Consider the following 20432-nt stretch of genomic DNA (forward strand, 5'->3'; position numbering starts at 1 on the left):
TTTATCGTACAGGGTTTCTATGCAAGTATGGAATTTTGAGTTTATAAATTTCCGGGTCTGGAAAAATATGGAAAATGGAAACAAATGTTTGGAAAAATAAGCGTGTTTTCAAGACTGTTCCCACTGTTCTATTTTCTAAAACTTAAAATTTTAAATATCTAAAAAAAGAAATGGATTGATCTGTTTTTCTAAGGCACTTGTTAGTGCAGCTAAAATGTTTGTGTGAGAGCACATACAGTTGGCTATACATCCCAGAAAACCTTAGGGCAGATTGACAACTTGAATGCCCCGCCTTCTGCGCTTATCCTCCTCCAACCCATTTTAAAGCCCGCCCAGGTGTCATCAAGTTTCACTGCTGCTTCGACGGACAGGTGATGTCTATACACTGTTTGTGAGTGAGCTATTCAACGTGCCTTGTATGATCGATGGCAGAACTCATAATGGGTAGATGGAAATTCTCTGACGACTGGCTCATAAATCCCAAATATAACGTTTGGTTGGAATTTTTTGACCAAGACATCTGGAAATTAGCGTCTAGAAAAAAGTAAGGAATTTTGAAATTTGAAATGTGTAGGAGCCCTGATTGTAAAAACAATTACTCAACAGTTCAAAGTGTAATGAAAACATTCCAACATCATCCCATAGGGTCAAAAAACGGGATTCGAAATCTCTCTAACGGGACATTTTAGAGACAATTTGACAGATTAGTGTTGCTAAATGACCCACATTTTTACTTTTAAATTCATTCTTGCTTTAGTTGGACCATAAGGGATTATCCTAAACAAGGAGCTACTTTATATTGAAATAAATGTTGGAATGGCAATCAATTAAAGTTTGCTCTCTGACGCGACATTACTGTGTTTTGACCTTATAGTAGATGTGATTCAACCAGACTGACTGACAGGATCCAATGAAAAGTACTGGACTTTAGAACAAGGAGAAGTATCCTGTTCAGCTCTGTCTGTGTTTCAGTCCTGTTCACGTCACATTAATACAGATCATTTTATCTGCCTTTGGTCCATTCTATCAAAACATATGACATTGAGTCTCTAAGTGTTAACCCTAAACCTTGTGTTGTTATGACTGAATTATTTTACAGTACAAAACCAGATGAAGCGTCACTTCAGTGTGTTTTTCCTGTTTCAGGTTCAGTCTCTGGCATCACGGCCCAAATCTTGTGAAGTGCCTGGAATCAAGTAAGTCCAAAGAGACAGAATGTAATTCTGTTTATATTCAAATAAATGTTTCTTCCCTTTTGGAGAATTATTTGAATTTAACCCATTCAAACTGACTGTAGTTTTGTGTGCGTTTACATTTTAGGCCAAGTGCAAAGTCTGCATGTTGCTAAATAACACATTTTCGTAAAAGTGTGGGAGACTTTCGTGACCAATTTTTCATCAAATCTGTAAAACCTCAGTCGTATCCTCAGTATCACGAATCCTTAAGTCTTTCTGTCATTACTCACCTGAATCTCTTGCATTACGGTGAACAATTTCTTAGTGCCATCCACCATAAACAAAACGTGTGTTTACAAACAGAGCCGGGAGGTCACTCGGGCATCTTTGGAATTTTGTCGCAACGTGCATTGTGGGAAAGGGAGGTTCGCGCAGCTACCTGGCAGCGCAACCATATGATATTATATGGAGGAAACGCGGAAATGGCTGGAGGAATATGCATTGAGGGAAGGGAGCTCCTGCCGTTTCCGCGTTGTGTCTCTAGCAGCTGCCATTGTCAGGTGGTTGCGCGAGCCTCTGTTTCCCACAATGCACGTCACGACAAAATTCCGAAGATGCCAGAGTTCCCTACTGGCTCTGTTTGTAAACGCATGGTTTGTTTATGGTGGATGGCACCGTGAGGGAAGAGATTCAGGTGAGTAATCACAGAAAGACTTACAGATTTGTGATACTGAGGTTATGACTGAGGTTTGACAGATTTGATGAAAAATCGGTCAAGAAAGTCTTCCGCACCTTTAAGCAGTGACATAGGTCTTGTTAAATCACTTTATTGCTGCTACATCAGTTTCTAATATATTTGATTTTTTTCCATGTTGGGAAATTTACTTGTAACATCAGCTTAGTACATAGAATATAATATCCCAAATTAAAATAGTGCAATTAATCTAGGTAATGAAAAGAATATAGGTACAATAAATAAAGAAACAATGGCTGAAGAGGGTTGTTAAAAGAAACTAAAGAAATGTACAAATGCAGGTTGGATACTTAACCAAAAGAAATGGGCTCAATGGGCAGTTACGTGAAGGTTGGTATAAACTGTACAAAATGTGCAGAGGAGATGAATATGGCTTATAAAGTGTGATACATACATGAGAAATTAGAAGTAGACTACAAAGAGCTGTGAGTGTTTTCTGTCAGACAAGGTGTAGATGTGTACAGACTTACAGTTTTGGACAGGAAAGGTCAAAGTGCCGCTAAAGTAAGAAAAAATGTATAAAAGAACACTGCACACAGAGAGATGCTGGCCCCTCAGTACGATGCCATCTGGACGTGCTTTTCAGAGGACCGGAATTTGAACTGCTTTGAATTATGTTATAAACAAATCCAACTAAATGACAGAACCCTGGGTAAACTCACCTGGTGGAACACGCAGATTGTGAGAATGTTTCTAAGGTAAATCAATACAGCTTTTGTCTAAATAAATGTTTCTTCCACGCTAAGACAGTAGAAGACTGAACAGACCAAGCAACAGAATGCTTTGGATTGCACTTCCTCTGAAACGCACTGTTGTTTGTGTGTTTACGAGGTGTGTGTTCATTGTTTTGTGTTGTTTTGCGTTGTCGTATGAGTCACACTTGCGGCTCATATGCTGCAAATATGAGCTGGATGGAAATGAGACAAACAAGAGTAAACACTGTATGGGAGGAAAATGAATGAGCTGAAATGAGTCCTAGCAGTATGTTGTCAGTTTGAGAGGAATTAGAAGCCTGTTTAGTAACCCCCTGTCTTTTCATTCTACATAGATGTATTAATGCTCAGTCTGATGGTCTTCCTCCTGCAGCATTCTCCCATCTCCAGAGCAGGACCCCACTCTGTCCCACTTCCAGGGCTCACTAAACACCGGTGGATCTCTTCCTGACCTCAGTAACCTACAGTTCCCCTCCCCACTGTCCACCCCTCTGGATCCTGAGGATAACGGAGGATACCACAACCTGAGTGGAGGAAGCAGCACCGGAAACCTGCCCGCTGCCATGATGCACCTGGGCATCAGCACCTCCCAGGGTGAGTGCAGCCCAGGGCTTTGATACTTATGTGACTATGGTTGATGGCCAATTGTGTGTCTAAATATAAACAGGTAGGGACTGGAATCTGAACACCAACTAGACCGATACACACTGATGTCTAGAAATTCCAAAAATAATGTTTATTTCAAGGATAAATACCCCATCATGTGTGATCATCGTCATCACTCACATATCCATAGAGTTGTGATAATGTTTATTATATAGTTCCATAGATGGTAGTTTTTACTATTTGTACTAACTCTTGTAGTAGTAGTGTATCAACTGTTAATACATATGTAGTAGTAGTATATCCACTGTTAATACATATGTAGTAGTAGTATATCCACTGTTAATACATATGTAGTAGTAGTATATCCACTGTTAATACATATGTAGTAGTAGTATATCCACTGTTAATACATATGTGTAGTAGTATAGCCACTGTTAATACTTGTTATGTAGTAGTAGTATAGCCACTGTTAATACGTATGTAGTAGTAGTATATCCACTGTTAATACATATGTAGTAGTAGTATATCCACTGTTAATACATGTGTAGTAGTAGTATATCCACTGTTAATACTTGATATGTAGTAGTAGTATATCCACTGTTAATACATATGTAGTAGTAGTATATCAACTGTTAATACATATGTAGTAGTAGTATATCCACTGTTAATACATGTGTAGTAGTAGTATGTCCACTGTTAATACTTGATATGTAGTAGTAGTATATCCACTGTTAATACATATGTAGTAGTAGTATATCCACTGTTAATACATGTGTAGTAGTAGTATATCCACTGTTAATACTTGATATGTAGTAGTAGTATATCCACTGTTAATACATATGTAGTAGTATTATATCCACTGTTAATACATATGTAGTAGTAGTATATCCACTGTTAATACTTGTTATGTAGTAGTAGTATATCCACTGTTAATACATGTGTAGTAGTAGTATATCCACTGTTAATACTTGATATGTAGTAGTAGTATATCCACTGTTAATACATATGTAGTAGTAGTATATCCACTGTTAATACATATGTAGTAGTAGTATATCAACTGCTAATACATATGTAGTAGTAGTATATCCACTGTTAATACATATGTAGTAGTAGTATATCAACTGTTAATACATATGTAGTAGTAGTATATCCACTGTTAATACATATGTAGTAGTAGTATATCCACTGTTAATACATATGTAGTAGTAGTATATCCACTGTTAATACTTGTTATGTAGTAGTAGTATATCCACTGTTAATACTTGTTATGTAGTAGTAGTATATCCACTGTTAATACATATGTAGTAGTAGTATATCCACTGTTAATACATGTGTAGTAGTAGTATATCCACTGTTAATACTTGATATGTAGTAGTAGTATATCCACTGTTAATACATATGTAGTAGTAGTATATCCACTGTTAATACATATGTAGTAGTAGTATATCAACTGCTAATACATATGTAGTAGTAGTATATCAACTGTTAATACATATGTAGTAGTAATATATCCACTGTTAATACATATGTAGTAGTAGTATATCCACTGTTAATGCATATGTAGTAGTAGTATATCCACTGTGAATACTTATGTAGTAGTATATCCACCTTTAATACTTGTTATGTAGTACTAGTATATCCACTGTTAGTACTTGTATTTGTAGTAGTGGTATATCCACTGTTAGTGCTTGTATTTGTAGTAGTAGTATATCCACTGTTAGTACTTGTATTTGTAGTAGTAGTATTAACAGTCATGGACCTTTGTTCTAGTTATCTTACCGGCCGACAGGCCGTAACCTATTGTTGTCATGCAGCGTCCAGCGGTGTCTGTCGTTGTCTGTTGTCATCTGTTGCCCATTACAAAACTTTATATTGCCATCTTCTCCAAAACTACAATTCCGATTGACTTCAAACTTGGTATACAGCTTCTTTATGATGATGTCAACAAAAGTTAGTGAAATTTTTTGGATCCGGATCTGATTCTGGATTTGGTGCGACTTTGAAAAATTTCCCCATTATAAGAGATAGGAAGTGGATGGATGCAGTAACTCAGTAAATATAAATGATCTCCAGTGTAAATTTCTACGGTCCAGCCCTGATGGGGAGATGACCAAAACATAATGTCCACATGCTGATCAGGATCTTCTTCTGGATCCGGGAACTTACGGAAAATTTAACATGGGCTCTTAATGGGGAAAACATTTCAATTGTCTTCTTCTCCGAAACCACAGTTCTGATTGACTTCAAACTTGATATACATTTTCTGTATGATGATGTCAACACAAGGTATTGAAATTATATCAATCCGGATCTGATTCTGGATTTGGTGCGACTTTGAAAAATTTTCCCTTTATAAGAGATAGGAAGTGGATTGATACAATAAATCAGTAAGTATCAATGATATCAAGTTGGAATTTGAATTTTTTACAGATCTGATTGGAATATGACCAAAACATGGACTATTTCTGTAATATAATAAATACACAGAACTGGGTGATAATAAATGGCATCTGGATACATTTCCCAAAGCTTTTCATTTGGCCGGTAAGCTACAGGGCCATTGGTCCTATTTTTGTTTTTGTTTTTTGTTTGTATTTTATTTATTTATTTTTTTCCCCAGAATATTATATAGGAAATATGCAATACAAAACTTTTACAACAATTACAAAAATACAATTTACCATTTCCATTTTGCATATATTCAAAGTCAGAGAACGAAAGAAGAAAAAAAAAAAAAAGGAAGAAAAAAACAAATGCAAAAACCCCAAAACACCCTAAAACAACCCCCCTACCCCACCTCAGCTCATCATGGCTTTTATATTTTATTTATTATTATTATTTAACACTCTTTTATTCAATAATGTTAGTTCCTTTGCACAAAAATACTGTTCTGATGTTAGTTCTGAACTAATAGAATATGAACAGGATCTTAAACTGTAATGTCTGTAAAACAGAATTTCAGTTTGAACACAGGAACATTTTGTGATATAGCATCAGATCCTGTTGTGATCAAATAAAAATGTTTAGTATTTGTGCAGATTTGTGGTGTAATTCAGTTTTTCAAGGAAATAATCATTTAAAAAAAAGAAACAAACAAAAAATTGCCTTTTTAACAGTATCATGATATATCATGATATATTGTATTGTGTTCCTAGTATTGTGATTTGTATTGTATCGTCATATTTTTGCCAATACACACCCCTGTTGATTGATAGATAATCATCAAAACCAAACGAGCCTGCCACTCATCAGTCAACTGTATGAAAAAGTTTCTTAAAACCTTTTATGGAAAACTTTGGTAAAATTACATAATTGCTACTTCTCTGCCTTGTGCCTAGGTTTTAAATGTGTCATCTTATTTATCCTCCTCTACACTCTCTCTCTCTCTCTCTTTCTCTCTCTCTCTCATATCTTCATGGTCTGACCATATCTTCATGGTCTGACCAGTCTTCCAGACCCGTCTCTAACATCTCACTGTATCATCTCCGTCTCTGCAGGTTTGTCATCATCTCTGAGTAACCCTTCCATTCAGGCATCTCTGAATAACTGTCAACTGCAGTCGTCCCTCAGTAACCCCTCCATCACCTCGTCTCTACGAATGTCTGGAAACTCCCCTCGACGGCGTCCAGCTCCCATCAGCCCCCTCACTCTTTCGCCAGGAGCCGAACAGCGCAGGGGTCTAGCCAAGCAGCTGTCACCCACAATGTCCCCCTCACTGTCCCCCATCACACAGGTAAGTCTAAAAACACCAAGTCAGCAATTTATTTAGCACAGTTCAAAAATCCCTAAGGCCAAATAAAGCAACACTAAAATAAGGTAAGAAGTAGGGATGGGAATCAAGAGCCGGTTCTTTTTGAGAACCGGATCCCAGTAGCTCGATTCCTTGGAATCGTTTGCCTGCCTGCTTAACGATTCCACTTATCGATTCCGCCTTCATTGCACATGCGCGATAATGTCACGCGTATGCTGCATTGTTTTGATCAGAACGTAGCCAACATGGAGTTGAGGCAGAAACGGTCTGAAAAGATGACACCAGGTCCACTTGTAACACTGTCAAAGCTTCCATGTCTTCAGTGGGTGGAATCCCTCCAATATGCTCAAACATTGGTCCACAGCATGTGATTCATTTACAGGAACGACACATATTTGATTCGCTACTTAGCGAAGCTTGTGAATGTAGCGGCAGAGTGAATGCCGGGCCCAGTTCCGGTTCCGGTGCGGGTAACAAATGTTGTACACCCTCAAATACAAGTTTCTGAAGGTAGGGGAAAGGAAATGAGGTGCACAACAACGGGAGACGGGCAGAGTTGAACTGGTTCCACATAGTGGACATGTGGCAGTAGAGGAATTAGTAAAGCGTCTAAAGTTTCACTTTCCCGGCCCGGCGTCATCTGTTATTATTATTTGTACATATTGTATATGTTATATTTTTTGTGCAGATGGAAATATAAGACACTTCAAGCAAACACGCCCATTTGTACTGTTTTATTCCCTCATCCAATGAGAATCGATAAAAGAATTGATAAGGAATCGAATCGATAAGCAAAATCGATAATGGAATCGTTAAATTCTTATCGATTCCCATCCATAGTAAGAAGACAGAAGACCAAAAAAGATTCAAAATAAATTTAAAACATGAAGATATAAACACAAAGTTGTCTAAATAAGAAATGCTCTTTTGACACTCGTTTTGGACAGATTGGTACCATATTTGGCGAATATAAAGTATGTTCATACATCACATTCAGAAATGTTTTAACCCCTGACGACAGCATGAGCTTTGAAACTCTGCTGGTTTCATGTGTCCCATCGTAGGGAGTCGCTCTGGACACCAGTACCCTTCCCAGGGAGCCACCTCCCCCCTACCCACTGTACCACCAGTCCCAGCATGCACCAGAGCAGAGCAGACAGCGGCAGCAGCAGCAGCCAGGCGCTCCGCTGCACAACATCCCACTGGATTTCAACACCAACCAAGTACGAACCACCAACACCGACAAACTCTGACACATGAACCCACGTCATTGGGCTACACACACATACACACACACACACACACACCAAAGGGAACACAAACCCATCAGGCAGATAAAGTTGAATATCTACAATTTTCTAGAAATAAGTGGGAACTAACACTTTAAAAGAGCAAAATATACACAAATCAAATCAAGTTTTATTTATATAGCACCACATCCTAACAAAGGTTATCTCATGACTAGGGATGTAACAATATGAAAATTTCATATCACGGTTATTGTGACCAAAATTATCATGGTTATCGTTATTATCACGGTATTGTTGAAGTTGTGCTCAAAATGTTCAAAAAGTACTTATACACACACTGAAATAATTTAACCAAGTTGTATTTAAAAAATAAATAAATAAATAAAATGAAATAATAGGCACAATGTACTTTCTGTTGCCAGAAACATTCAAGTATTAACCCTTAGGTGTCTGAGCCTGTTTTGTCCATTTTTCAGTACTTTTGATTTTGCCTTTATATACTATATAAACAAATGTTTACTATATCCATGTCTGGTATCTTTTTTTCCAGCACAATTTCATCTATATCATCTGTCTATTATTTTTTCACTTTAACCTACTATATCAACATAAAAGGCCAAAAAACACACAAAAAGTATAAAATCCAGTTTGAAAAATGTATATACTTTATTGCATACATAACACAAAGATGCTTAACAAACCTTTTTAAAGACTTTAAAAGTGAATTTTGGTTCCAGATATTAGGTATATAAAATTAAAATTGTAATAAATTAAAACGATACTCAAATATTTGACATAAAAGCAGATCTTTACATAGGGTTTTTTCCCCTAAAAGTGCGGTAATCAAACACGGTTATTATGATAATTAGAATTTAAATGGCAATATTAACCGTTGGCAATTTTACTGCAGTTTATCATTATACTGGTAATTATTACATCCCTACTCATGACACTTGACATTTAGAGCTGGTCTAAACCAGACTTTTATGGAAAGAAAAAAAGATGAAAGTCATAAAGTGATGCCAAAAAGATGACATTATACCAGAAAAAAAGAAGCAAATAAGAACTAATTGAATAAAAACAGTAAAAGACGAAAAAGGAATGAACTCTTTAAGCACCAAAGTCGCAATATTGTGACAAGCAACAGAACTCACTGAAATAAACCACAGCTCCAGATGGTGACAAAGCTTGTTCCCACCTCCCACTAATAGATGGCAGACATGTGCGCCTTCAATCCTAACACCCTTTCAGGGCATGTTTCTATTCAACGTGGAGGAAAATCCAGTTTGAAAGGTGTGGTCCCTAGTCTGTTTAATAAATGTGTCAAGTTTATTTATTTATGTAAGTAAAGTTTATTTAAAATTTGAAGTGAGGGTTTAGGGAGCACATGTCAGCAGTACAGAGCGCATTTGAGAGGAAGCACACAAAATGTTGGTTCAGAGTTGATGAAGCACTTCAAATGACATTTACCAACTCAGATTCTGACAGGGATTTTTTTTGTCATCTGGGGCCGAGGATCAGATGTCTAGTGAATGAAAGTGTCAGCTCACTATGACGGCGTACATGAAGCAGCACATGCGGGGGTCGGGTGGTCCGGATGGTCTGGGGTATCGGGGTGGCAGTAATCACAGAACATGTGGAAGAGTTTATGGACGTGGTAGAAGCAGCAGGGCTCAGCGTAGCACTGATGATGGTTCGGTGAGACATGAGGAACCAGTTGGGTATTGTGGACTGGAGGATTTGAAAAGTGCCAAACCCTCTTTTTCCTTTTTTTGTCTTTATTTCTGAATGAGGATTTCTGGGCTCTTATAACAAATGAGACTAATAAAAAACTAAAACCAAACTCCAGATGAAAGCTTCAGCTTTGGCTAAGAAGCAACTAAAACTTACTACATTTTACTTTCTACTCATGTTTTAATTAATTTATTTTAAGGTTAAGATGACAAAAAATGATACAAAAAATATGGCAACCCCCTATGATGTCAAAATATGCAAATTAGATGAGTAAATTTACTCACATCACAGAAGAAGAGCAAACCACAAGACAAAGGGAATAAAACCATTAAATTAGTTTATTAGTAGACAACATCCCATAAAGCATCTTTAAGCAGTAAAACGAAAGAATAAAAGGCTAGAAAAAAATCTGAAGTAATTTGATAAAAATACAAAGTCACATAAAATCAAGTCTGTAAAAAGTAGAATTAAGACTTGTTTTAGAAGATGTGCTTCTGATTTGTGTCAGGTGATCCAGAGCTGAGGCTCCATCACCTTAAGGTCTGAACGGCTTCTACAGGCTTCATGGTTTCAATGAGACATGAGCAAGACCCAGACCAGCTTTAAAAGTGACCAGTCCAATCAAAGTGGGCTCCCTAGAGCAGTGGTTCCTAACCTTTTTTCCTTGGAGCCCCCTTCACCTCTGTCCAAGACAAACCAGCACCCCCCCCCATTCCAATGCCCACACACATGCACCAAAAGAATAAAGTGATTCCTTTGAAATCTTTACTTGCAAAAATAAACATAAATTGCAGTTTACAACTTTGTCATAGATCTCCTTCAGACAACTGACTGAAACAGGGACGGTCTGTTTCAGATCCACATGCACATCATGTGAACACAGGTTCTGATGCATGTGCACACGTGCATGTGTAAGTACAATAATACGAAACAGCTTCATATATTTAAATGCAGACAAAATGTGTTTTGAGTGGGTTCATACAGATTTTTGATTATTTTATTGGGTGTATAAATATTTTTTCCTTAAAATGCACAAATATATTTTTCACAACTGGTAACCTCAATGCAGTCAATGCCTCGCCCCCCCTGGGATCTCTGGTGCCCCCTTGTGGGGGCCATGCACCCTAGGTTAAGAACCACTGCCCTAGAGGCACTGAGAATCTAAGAATGGTAAAGAGAAACACATCAAAAGCCAGAAGTAATGTGAGTAAAGAAGCCAATCAGTGACACACATGAAGTTCAGACCCAAGGTTATAATAGTTTTGGATTTTTCATTATGATTTTTCATATTTTTTTTTTTAGTTTTGACCTTTTTTTCTCTAATTCAGTTAGTTTTAATTAGTTTTTAGAGCAGGTTTGCTAGTTTTTATTAGTTTTTGTTTTTTTTCTAAATGCTTAGTTTTAGTTTTTTTAATATCTTTTATCTTCCTCGCTGTCATATTCAAAGAAATCTCATACAGGACTCTGCAGCTTTCTCCCAACTTTAGTCTCCATGTTTCCAGGTAGAGTGGGAATGAGAAGTCAACTCTAAACCACAAGTGATGAGAAGTGACGGACCATGAAGTGTTGTATGATGCTGTTGGCTAAAGTTGCTCAAGTGAAATAAATCAATTTCATATCAATCTGATGTTGATAAAAACGAAAACGAAGGGAATTTTATCCATAATTTTTATCCATTTTAGTTAGTTTTGTAAGCACATAATACAGTTTCAGTTATCGTTTTTTCTTCTAATTATAGTTTTTATTTATTTCAGTTATTTCAGTCAGTTCAGAAAATGTTTTTTCAATTCTAGTTTTCATCATTTCGTTAATTTTCGTTAACGATTATAACCTTGTTCAGACCCAACATTCCCAACAAGACCAGGTGAAAACATTCAGCGAGCTGCCAAACACTGGTCTGCGTCGTTCTGAGAAACCTGCCACTTCAGAACTATGTGATGACAATGAATGGTTTACATAGAAACATGTCCATTCGTCTGCGGTCATAGTTATTTTTTCAGGCTTTTTTTATAGCTGGACGTCATTTGGCACATCTTTAAATCTGAATGAGTGATGGTCAGTTGTTTACCATCTAAGAAAATTGAAAAATAGGAATGTTGAAAATTCCTCATCCAGTCCCAGAGAACAAAGACTATGCCACAGGTTTTCTCCAGGAAGGAGGAATACATGACAGATATACTGATAGAAAAGCGCACTAGGTTTAAAAGCAGACGAACTGAGTCGGATTCCACAGCATCAGCAGGTGCAGCTTAAATGTGCAGGATGGTTTTCCAAAGTCACATGTTGCTTTTCTGTCTTTTGTCACAGCACAACAACATGGCGGGTCTCTTCAGTTCAGATCCCTTCATGGAACCACAGTTCTCCAGTCATCAGGCCAAAACCCAGAGCCCGTATCAGGTACAAACAACTGATTTCACTTAGTTACAGCACAAATACTCTCATTTCATCACTTCATGTCTGTAGAAACTGGTTTCTCCTCAGTTTGTGGGGGCTGTAGATGCTCGGGGGGGGGGGGGGGGGGGGGGGGGCAGTTATGGGATTTGACAAGAAAATCTGATGCTATGTACTGTAGCTGACTGTGGTTTCTCTCCACCATCTGCGGACCAGTTGGACCAGTTCAGTCTGTTGGACAACACAATGAGCTCCACAGGAGGCCAGTGCTTCGAGCCATCCCCCTCCCCCGCATCCTCCTCTCTATATTACTCGCAGGCGGCTCTTTCTGGACTGGGAGGAAGTCACGGCAGTCTGCAGGACCCCATGAGCTCCAACATGAGCTCCAACATGAGCTCCAACATGCTGTACTCCAACTGCAGCAGAGGCCTGCCCAACATCATTCTCACCGGTGAGACCCAAAGACACCAAAACAACACGAGTCTGTTCTAAGTGAACCTGTCCAAACCCTCATGATCCTCAGCTGGAGCCACTGCCACATATGACAAGGTTCAAGGTTTGAGTTGCGTTTTAGTGACATTAAGGGCAAAAATTCAAGTTCTTGGTTTTGGACTGAAAATCTGTCAGTTTAGGGTCAAATTTTCCCAGGAATCTGAATCTGAAATGCTTTATGCAAAATCTTTTGTGGTTTTCAAATCGCTGAGCCTTTATTGACACAAAGTTGAAACAAAAAAAACATGAAATTTGGCCTATGCACTACTTGATTTAACCATTTAATTTCTGTCAAAAATCAAACATGACATGCTCTCTTCTCTTCATCTGTGAGCTTTGAATCCTCCCCAGGAGGCCTTCCTTCCTCCACCCCTGGATGGCTTTCATCTTGGCATCTTAGTCCTATTCAGTTAGTCTGAAATTTAAAAAAAAATATATATATCAATTAGGCATTACACCATAACACGTGTAAGAGTTGTTTTATTAGTTTAGCTATAAACTGATATATAGAAGCCTTCCTAAAGTGATTCTGGCTGGTTAAATTGGCTTCATCATTTACAGAGCAAGTCAAAATCTAAGAAATTGGTGGGCAGCTTCAGAAACGCATATGAAAATTTGGTTATAAAAAACAAACTTCTTCTCACTTCAGGAAAGTAAATGGGCCTAAATAATATAAACTAATTGTAGCCCGTGTAGGCGGGCGTAATTGATTAAATTTTGGAGGCTAGATATTGAAAATTGAGTGAATGCAAGTTTCTTTCACAATGGTATGTATTTTTTCACAAACTAAAAACTGATTGGGGTAGGGTTAGTAAAAGTAATGATTTTACTTATCTAATATTAGAATATACTTAATTGTTGGGTAATGCTTTATTCACAACAGAAAAAGAAAGAGAATGGTGTATAATACATACAGATTTATGATAATATCAACTCGACATAAAGAATTATAAGTCCAGTTCTTACCTAGAAGCCAAAAAATCCAAACCAAATTGTCCCAGGACGTCTTCTGAGGAACTGGCTGATGACATCATTGACTTTGAACTGAAATCACTGAAACTGATACTCATTCAAAAGGCCAGACCAGAAGCTCTTCTTCTAAGGTTAAAAGGAAGCAAGTTCAATGAAAATTTGCAAGCAGCAACAGGATTAATATGGGTTTTCAAATTATTTGTCACTGAAAAAGGATAATTTTTGCCCACTTTTCAGCAAACATCATGCAAAAAGTCACACAAGGACAAGTGATACATGTTTTTGGATGTTATATTCTGAAACTACACAATTTTTCCAATAAATTCAACACTAGACACTGCATGAAAGGTATAAATTTATTCCACAATATTTTTTTCACGACAATGTCACAATAATGATACTCAAAGTTTCAACCTTGTCATATGTGGATGCATCTCATACATGTCATATTTGTCCTCTCCAGACGAGTCGTCTCTGTCTCTGTCCAAAGACCTGAGTAGCGCTCTGTCCACTGTCCCTGAGTGCTTCGACTCCGAGACTGGATTCCCCCTAGAGGATGAGCTGCGGATCGAACCGCTCAGCCTGGATGGACTGAGCATGCTCAGTGACCCCGACATGGTGCTGCCTGACCCGTCAGTGGAGGACACATTCCGCAGTGACCGCCTCTGAGTGTCCTCAGCAGGACGTGTCCCAGTGTACAGAGCTGAATATTCACCCACACCCACTGCCACTAATCAGATTTAATGTGAACAACACTGCCATTTACCAGCACGTACATTCATGCACTGTTTACACCTTCACAGGTGTGAAGGAGCAGCACAACAAGGGCTGGGCGATAACGCACTGACAGCACCTCATCAGAGAGTTTTTACAATGAATGACAAATCATTTTTGGTGAGAGTAGAAGACAGAAGACGGTTATTTTTGGTTTGAAATTATTTGTAGAAGAGGAAATGATTTGACAACAAAACGAGATAAATATGATGTAAAAAGATGCAACAAGACAATGAAAAAGATGAAAGTGATGAAAAAACAAGATGTCTTGACAAATCAATGAAAACTATGCCAAGAATATAACACACAGATGTTGAAACAGAAAATGGAACAAGATGTAAATATCAGAAAGAAAAGCTACGAGACAAAAACAAAACAAGATGAAACTAAAGCAGGAGACATAAGACAAACCAGAAACATCCCCCTGTATTTTCATGCTTCTTTTGCTCATTGTATTTATTATGATTTAATGTTGGAAAAAACCCATTTAAAATGAGGTTGATCTGATTCTTCAACAAGATGAAAACACTGAAGTGTTTAACCCGCAGTGTAAATTAACCCATAAAGACAAACGAGACATGTATATAACGATAATGATTATAGTCATGATATTTATGGGGATATAAAAGTACGTATTGCGATAAATCCTGTTCCATCGCCCAGCTCTGTGTTCACCTGTCAAAGTTACAGATTTCATTTTGGACAGAGCCTTTGGACTCTGCTGCTCCTTTACCATTGTCCTGCTTCTTGCAGCCTCCAAGGCAGTAGCAACCCCGTCACCATGGTTTCCCACCATAGCAACCTGGTCACCAGGCAACCGCACTTAGGAGCAGCAACAGCACATGATGTGCTGTCACAGCGAACAGGGTTGGAGTTGTGTTGTTGTTGTGGATACTTGAGGATTCAGAAGAGCCATGGGAAAGAAGACAAACATCTAATAGTAGTATCAGAATATTTTTTATAAGTTTTATGTATGTGTGTATGTATATATAAACATATATATATATATATATATATATATATATATATATATACATATACACAGAGTATATACAACACAATGTGATCTGATTCAAATGTATTTTAGAGACAAAAAGGGCAAACTGTTTACAAAGAGAAGATTTTAAGAAGAACATATTAGATTGTTGAATTTCTAATGGAAATATAAGATGTTTTAGTTAAATCGAAGTGACGGACCCCTTCTTCCTTCTGTTCCTCCTCCGCCTCCTCGCTAACACATGAGTCAGCTGTGATTTCCTCTCAACTGTTCGTGTTTTTATTTTGTACTCTGTTTTTTCTTCTACATTTTATACTGATGGCGCTCGTAATGAGTCCATTTGAAATGTGTTGTGTATAGAAGGGCATGCGCTGTGCTCCTGTGGATGAATGAACCCACCGATGCGCTTCTGTCCACTTCCATCCCTCCCTTCTGTTCATGTTTCTTTGTTTCCCCTCAGAGAGCAGACCCCACCATGTGGACATCATCCACTGCTGCACTTCGCACTAAATGCATCTCTTTTTGATCACTGATATATTTTTGAAATCTAATAACAGAGGACGTATTTTTGTACTAAATAACCCAAAGACATTTAAAGAAGCCATTTGTGACTAAATAGTGGAGGATTTCCAACCTGCTGTGGAGTCATGGCTTCATTTGGGTCGTTCCTGTTCTTCACTGACTTTTCCTGTATTTTCTCAAAACTAGAACATCACTTAAATATGTTTTTGTAGTCGTTAAAATACTATTTGGTATTGTACAGCTTTTTAATAATATATTCTTTAATGTTGTTGGAGATGAAGCTAACCCAAAAGATGCAAGAAGATAAAACTCTTAAGTAAAACACTAGGCAAGATAAAAATTCCATAAAATGAAAATGTGTAAAATATTGCAACTAAATGAAAATGATGTAAAAGAGCACAATGAAAGAAACACAAAATATATAAAAGATGAAAAGGATGTAATGTAAAGCCCTGACATATAAGCTGTAACAGAGTAAAAATGATATGAAAATACAGATGTATTATAACGCAATGAAAACCAAAATGAACAACGTGCAATCTGAATTCTTTATGAGCTTTATTTTTTATTTCATACCTTTGTTCTTTTGAAACATGATATATTTGTAAAGATAACGTTTATATGCAGGACATTCAGCCTCTAACTGTTCTGATTATTTAGAGGCACATACGTATTGAACATAATTTGAGTTCCTCTGGATTTATTCATCAACGTTGAACACATCTGTTCTGGAACAATGATAAAAACATTAACAAACAACAGGAACGACCCATGACTACAGCAGCTGGTTTTTCCAGTGGGGGTGGTGAGCGCCCCCTGGTGTGCATTTGATCAGCTATGCAACCTGCAGCCTGTTGAAGGGGAGGAGAGTCAGGTTTCAGGCTCAATTATGGATCAAATGTCCTTTTTTTGTTGTGGATTTGATAAATTGGATGTGTCGGATGTTCACAGGTGAGTCTGCTCCAGGGGATCCAGGTAACGAGTCTGAAGGGGCCCAACCTGCACTGAGCCTCCCAAAACACAAGGATGTGGAATGTCTGAGCTCCTGGAACGACACATTAGGTCAAAACTCATCAAAACATAAGACTTTTTCACTTCATTGTGTAACAATACCAGCATTTTCTAATAAACAGCAACATTATTATGTATTAGAGTGGTTACATCTGACCTTTTCTCAGCTCATTCAGCTTGACTTAAAGCTGCACAATTTGATGAAAAAGTCCCTTTGTGACGACTGATTTGAGCCTGGTTGGTGTTCAAGAAAAATGCACGTTTACTGATAATTTTGAGAATGTGTTTTTTTACATGAACATTACAGAATTTTTTGAAAATCAGGATTTACAAAAATACAGAATCTCCAAACAGTTTTTAAAGGTAGTGTTTTGTGCATGATTCCCATTCCATCTGTTTAGTGTCAGAAATGGAAATGAGCTGTTTAAACTGCAGCCTTTTACAGACTGACCCTGGCATCGGATTATTTGTGCTGCTCTTGTCTGCGGAGTTGTACTCACTTCATCTAAAGTTTGAAATAATTCCTGTTCCACTGTGATAAACTATTGAAAAGGCAGCATTTGTCCTAAATGTGATTTCAAGACATTAGGGATTTACTGTGTAAATCCCAGTTAAAACTATAACAAGACATGATGAATTACAGAACTATCCTGCATTCAAATGAATGTCAAAAACCCCATTTATGCAATAATATGGATGAAAGCCATTAATGTTGAGTACAACTCAAAATCTAACTGGGATGAGAAATATTTCAAAAGTTCCAATTTCCCATACTTTGAGTTGATGGTGATCAGGTTTTCAGCTTTTCCAGGTATAATGTGAAAATCAGAATCACACTGGAAAACAGGAAAAATGTCAGAGTTCAAGTTCAGTAAAATGAAAAGAACAGTTTGAACGTTTTGTTTAAAATCCCATTAGGAACAAATTCTTATTGAGGACAGATAAGGTTTCATATTGTCAACGTCATGTTTAAGTAAACGTGTTTGGTTTGTTACATAATGGATCCTATTATTACATTTAGTACATTTTCCATCATTTTGTAAAAATCCATCAAATGCAGGTCAAGTTCTTCCCTTTAATAGTTGTTTGATTGTTGGAGAATGTCTGTGTTATGTGATGAAGTGAGCGTTTCTCTCCTGTTGAGTTTTCATGTTTATTCCAGGTAAATCTTGTGTTGCTGATCGTTCCACTGCCTTACTCTAATGGACTTCATTTCCCAGCATCCCTGTGTGGTCCCTTCAGCTCTCTTGTGGTTGTTTATTTTGTTTTGTTTTTTCTTTTCAGTGTCTTACCTTTTTTTTTTTAGATGCAATTTAAACTGTACAGTTCTGTTATTTAAACTTTTAGTTTTACAATGAGGTTTTCTTTTTTCTTTTTTTTTTTTTTAAGTCATTGGAGTTTTGTTTTTTTTTTCCCCTAAGGTCTAATATTTTCTCGGTTTGTAACACACATGTTCTAGTGCTTACGTACTTTTTGAATTAATATAAACAATAAAACTATACTATGTATTTGACATGTTGTGATGCCTACTTACACCAGTAGGTGGCAGCAGCATAACAACCAAGTTCACTTCAGGTGAGTCTAGGATCAGCATTTTATTCGGCAGAGGTGCACGTTTTTACTTTTCTTTTACAAAAAGAACAACTGTTTTTCTACCATTTTGTATTATTCAGCATCACTGCTGAATGAACCATAGTTATACACACACACTGTATCTTCCTGAGGCCCAGGAAAGTGAAAGTTTTAGCTTTTTTTTTTTTTTTACATTAAACAATTGTCTTGATGGGAAACTACATAAAGAAACAGTTTTTTCAGGTTAATTTATTTTATTTATTTATGGAATATCCTTTGCAATGGACAGAATTTTTAAAACTGTCAAACTTTTGTCCCCTACAGAGGACAGAAATGCATTGCTGGGTCTCATGAGGATAATTATTTAGTTTTATTTTGAAAATCAAAAACAATAGGGAAAAAAATGTTTAAAAAAATAAAAAGCACACAAAAACTTTCGAAAAGGAGCAGGATGAAGTCCAACGTATATACTCCCACCTCTTTAACCCATCTTTTTCTTCTGTTCTCATGCCACTTCCTCTAATAAGTACCTTAACAAATCTTACTCATATCAAAACAAATTCTAGCCGATCCTGCACAAAATGCAAAAATATTATACATATCAAAATAAACTGTCCATTTCACAGCTGTATTACACATATAAATAGGTTTCACTTCGAACATAAGTAGGCAAAAGAAATTCTAGATCCGAAGGACACTCCAATATATGGAAATAAATCAACCAAAAAAGAAAACAAGTATCACACAAATGTTCAAGAATTTCACTGGGACTCTTCCACAACGCTCAATGTAGGAATAGGAAAAGGAAAAGGAATAGGACAGGAATTTCCCGAGACTGTAAGATGAGGAACACCCTGTGGTGCAGCTTGCCATTAGGCAAGGCAGGCAGCTGCTTGGGGCCCCTAAGCCAGCAGGGGCCCCCAAAGGACCAACAGACTTGACACAAACAGTCTAAAGAATAAGTTCACTACACAGTGGAAGTGAGAAGGTGCAGTAACAACTAGCTGTCTCAAATTCTCTGAAGGGGCCCCCTGTGTCCAAACTGCCCCTCCCCCACCTGTATGTGTGTGTGTGTATATATATATATATATATATATATATATATATATATATATATATATATATATATATATATATATAGTTTGTTTGTTTGTTTATTTGTTTTTTTTTTGTTTTGTTTTGTTTGTTTTTGCTTGGGGCCCCAGGGGACCTTTTCTGCGCCACTGGGAACACCAACCTGTGCACCGTTTGGACCGACTACAGGAAAGCCTACGACTCAATGCCACACACACAGATACTGGAGTGGTTAAAGCTCAACAAGGTATCATGAATTGTGTACAGATAACACGCCACTTTTAATTGGCGTGTTATCTGTACGCAGTATAAGCTTTCAGCGTGTATATTTATGCTGCGTAAAATAGCACGCCATTAGCACCATGATAATGCCTAGCACAATTAGCGGTTAGGTTTAGGGTTAGTGATTAACGTCTGAAAATGTGTACGTATAGAGGGTCTGCACGTGACGTCACCGCTAGTGGAAGTCACTGCAGTTCCACCCACTGAGAGGCAGAAAGAGGGGGATGAGTGACAGCGTTGGCGTCAGTTAGAGCCCGACCAATATGGGATTTTTGGGGCTGATGTCAATACCGATATCCAATATATCAGCCGATATATGAAATAAGAACACTGATCTATACAGGATATAATAATCTTATATT

The 20432-nt window shown here is 37.4% G+C and overlaps 1 protein-coding gene across 5 annotated transcripts in view; it reads left to right on the forward strand.

The window, feature by feature from the left end:
* The window catches only part of crtc3 (CREB regulated transcription coactivator 3), a 65247-nt gene extending 46597 nt beyond the window's left edge, over positions 1–18650 (forward strand). For all 5 annotated transcript variants that reach the window (XM_030123611.1, XM_030123620.1, XM_030123601.1 and 2 more), the window contains 7 exons: positions 1147–1196; positions 3016–3236; positions 6746–6981; positions 8064–8222; positions 12291–12380; positions 12591–12825; positions 14302–18650. In XM_030123611.1, the coding sequence (XP_029979471.1) occupies positions 1147–1196; positions 3016–3236; positions 6746–6981; positions 8064–8222; positions 12291–12380; positions 12591–12825; positions 14302–14507 (1197 nt within the window). In that variant the 3' untranslated portion in view covers positions 14508–18650. The remainder of the gene's footprint in view (positions 1–1146; positions 1197–3015; positions 3237–6745; positions 6982–8063; positions 8223–12290; positions 12381–12590; positions 12826–14301) is intronic.
* The last annotated feature ends 1782 nt before the right edge of the window (positions 18651–20432 follow it).

The sequence above is a fragment of the Sphaeramia orbicularis genome, chromosome 3 (genome assembly GCF_902148855.1).
Source record: "Sphaeramia orbicularis chromosome 3, fSphaOr1.1, whole genome shotgun sequence".
Taxonomy (NCBI): domain Eukaryota; kingdom Metazoa; phylum Chordata; class Actinopteri; order Kurtiformes; family Apogonidae; genus Sphaeramia; species Sphaeramia orbicularis.